This window comes from Gopherus evgoodei, chromosome 4, assembly GCF_007399415.2.
Source record: "Gopherus evgoodei ecotype Sinaloan lineage chromosome 4, rGopEvg1_v1.p, whole genome shotgun sequence".
In the NCBI taxonomy this organism is placed as follows: Eukaryota; Metazoa; Chordata; order Testudines; family Testudinidae; genus Gopherus; species Gopherus evgoodei.
This window is the reverse complement of record NC_044325.1, coordinates 145,889,747-145,892,571: the sequence shown is the minus strand read 5'-3', so window position 1 is coordinate 145,892,571 and position 2,825 is coordinate 145,889,747. Positions and strand designations below refer to the sequence as shown.

Below are 2,825 nucleotides of genomic sequence, written 5' to 3'. Positions count from 1 at the left end.
ATGGTACTTAAAAGTACTATGTAAGAGGTGGCTATTAATGTCCTTGAGAGCTTTGCCATAACCATTAATGGAGACAGGATCAGGCTCTTTTCATTAGTCCTGCAGCTTGTTAAAGTAAGAGATCCCTTTCTGTATTTACACCCATGTAACAGATCAACATCTGGCTACACTGCCCCTACCTCCCTCCTTAAAAAAAACCCAAACCAACCAACCTCTGTAAATAGAGATGTTAACATCTGATTTGTATAAAAAAAATTAGGCTTTAGAAAATGAAAGGGGGAGAAAACAAACCAACCACCCAGGGTCTCCCACTGTTGAGTGTGTGTTTATACTAATTGGAAGGTGAGAGCATTCAGCAACTGTTTCACTGCCAAACTTAGGATGCTTCCCTAAGTGCCCTGATAAACACCACCCTGCAGGAGGCATTAGGCTGTGAAAAATTTATTTCAATAACTGTAGCTGAATTAAGACTCCATCCTTCTTTGGAGACTGACAAAAGACAGAGGCTTGGTAATGTATAAAATATTTATTTATAATGCAAAATATATTTGTAAGGTTTATTCATAATAAAAAACATGTTGGTGCAAAAGGCCAAGCACCTTACACCTTTTTATACCAACAAAAGGGTACATATTCAACGAGTGGCATTTTTCAACTGCTGCATGGCAGCAAATAATAATCACTTGTCTAGAGTCCCTTGCGTCTGCAGTCAGTGTCAATTCCCTTCTCCCTGGAGTTCACACCTGGTGATCAGACAGACCAGCAGTCTCTTGTGCACGCCTATCACTAACTAGGCAGTCTCTCTTAGGATGCACGCTGCCTGATCACTAAGCTCCTCTGCATTACATCCTGCTCTTTGCTCTTCTCCACGATCAAATCCCCCCGTTTCTGGGGGGCCATATGCTCTTTGGCCAGGGGAGGTCTCTTCTCTTCTTGTAGCTGCTCTTCAGAGGTGAAAGGGCTGCAGACTGTCTCCACCAGGCTAATAACCACCCCGAAGAAAGCCAGCACGCTGCCCAGCATATAGATCTTGACCATCTTGCTGCTGGGCTTCTGGCTGAGCATTTCTTTGGCAAAGGGAATCAGCTCCTGCATGGTCTCCATCTGGGGCCGCAGACCTGGAAGGTCACAAAACCTGGAGAGCAAGAGAAGAAAAAAAAAAGATACCCATCAGCTGCTATTTAGTGCTGCTTCCTTTTGCATGCAGCAGGGCTGGTTCCAAGAGAAAGTGGAGTCTGCCTCGTGTGCACAGGCAGCAAGGCACACGCAGGAACGCTAATTAACACCGTCATTGCCCAGTGTCTGTTTCAGGAAAATGCAGACACTCAGTTAGGGCGGTGATGGGCAGTACAAAAACCTCACCGCACAGTGATCCCTTCAGCCGTTCTCCAGCCACAGCCACAGGGGCCAGTCCCCGTTGCAAAGCGGAGTTTGAAGAACTCCCAGACATGGCTCAATAGTAATAGGGTGACCAGATAAGTGAAAAATCGAGACGGGGGTGGGGGTAATAGGTGCCCATACTAAAAAAAAAAAAAAAGCCTCAAATATCGGAACTGTCCCAACCGCCAGTGCTTGGGTCTGAAATTCCCGGGGCTCCCACTGAACTCCCCTTTCTCAGCGGGCCTGGGACCACACCGCGCTCCCGCTGAACTTACCGCAGGGCGCGCTCTGCTCCGCGGCTTGGCAGCGAGGGATCCCAGCTCAGTTCTCCGCTGTAGCTTGCCAGTGGCTTCCCCTAGGCACCCCGAGCCTTATATCGCCCCGGTGGCTGCGGCTCCTCCCCTCCCGGGGCCGGCTCCTCCTCGCTCAGGCAGGCGGGGGACCAGCAGGGCTGTGCACGCCCCGGGAGCATGCACCCAGCGGGGTTTCTATTGGGTGACCGCCCGCCCCCCTGCTCCGAAGCTCGCTGCGGGGGTTGGGGTCGCCGGCTGCAGAGCAGAGGCACCATGGGGGGGAGGGGGAATCACGACCGGATCACGCAGGCATCACTCCGCCTAACCCATCCTCGGGGCACAAGGAGCGGGAGGGGGCTTCTGGGCAGGCTTGGAGCATGGGAGTCACGTAGCAAACGTTTCTGCACTCTCCAGTTTCGGGCGGTCGGCCAGGGAGGAGTGGGCTGGTTGGTGCGTTTGCTTTATGGTGGGCTGGCGTGCAGGGGTGGTCGCGCCTTGGGCTGTGTAAGTTGCAGAATCACCACCTTCGGGGGAAGGATGTAGGAAATTCACAAGGTTTGGAACCGGCCCAGGTCTCTCCTAAACTGGTGTAAAAAGCGTTGTAATGTCCCTCCCGGTACTTGGGGAAAGTCAGCAGCAGTGTGGCTTTAAAGGGGGAATATTGCCATTGGATGGTAATTTATCAAGTTCAGGGAGAAACCTAGTGTTTCAGAAAAGTGTAATTTACAGCAGTGGTTCTCAAACTTTTGTACTGGTGGCCCCTTTCACACAGCAAGCCTCTGAGTATGACCCACCTTACACATTAAAAACACTTAAAAATATATTTAGCACCATTATAAATGCTGGAGGCAAAGTGGGGTTTGGGGTGGAGGCTGACAGCTCACAGCCCCCCATGTAAGAACCTTGAGACCCCCAAAGCGGTCCCAACCCCCAGTTTGAGAATCCCTGATTTACAGTATGTATGTAGGAGCTTGGGGAATGCATTGATCACTGTCTTTTTGGTACTTTATAGTTGAAATTGCACAGCCTAGGCATACAGCAAAACATGGGCAGGAAAAGAGGCAACGGAAACTAGCAGCTGAATACTGAGCATGTTGAATGATTACATGGATTGTCTCAGTTACAACATGAACTAAATGCTGCATATAATAA

The 2,825-nt window shown here is 50.1% G+C and overlaps 1 protein-coding gene across 1 annotated transcript; it reads right to left on the bottom strand.

Annotated features, from left to right (window-relative positions):
• Positions 1 to 511: 511 nt before the first annotated feature.
• On the bottom strand, positions 512 to 1,733 carry G0S2 (G0/G1 switch 2). The gene is made up of 2 exons (XM_030562712.1): positions 1,656 to 1,733; positions 512 to 1,135 (listed from the first exon to the last, which is right to left on the bottom strand). The coding sequence occupies exon 2, from the start codon at positions 1,102 to 1,104 to the stop codon at positions 805 to 807; it is 300 nt and encodes a 99-aa protein (XP_030418572.1). The 5' UTR covers positions 1,105 to 1,135; positions 1,656 to 1,733; the 3' UTR covers positions 512 to 804.
• Positions 1,734 to 2,825: the final 1,092 nt, after the last annotated feature.

Excerpts from the sequence above, each read along its gene's own strand:
- G0S2 (XM_030562712.1), bottom strand. The coding sequence starts at position 1,104 with ATGGAGACCATGCAGGAGCTGATTCCCTTTGCCAAAGAAATGCTCAGC.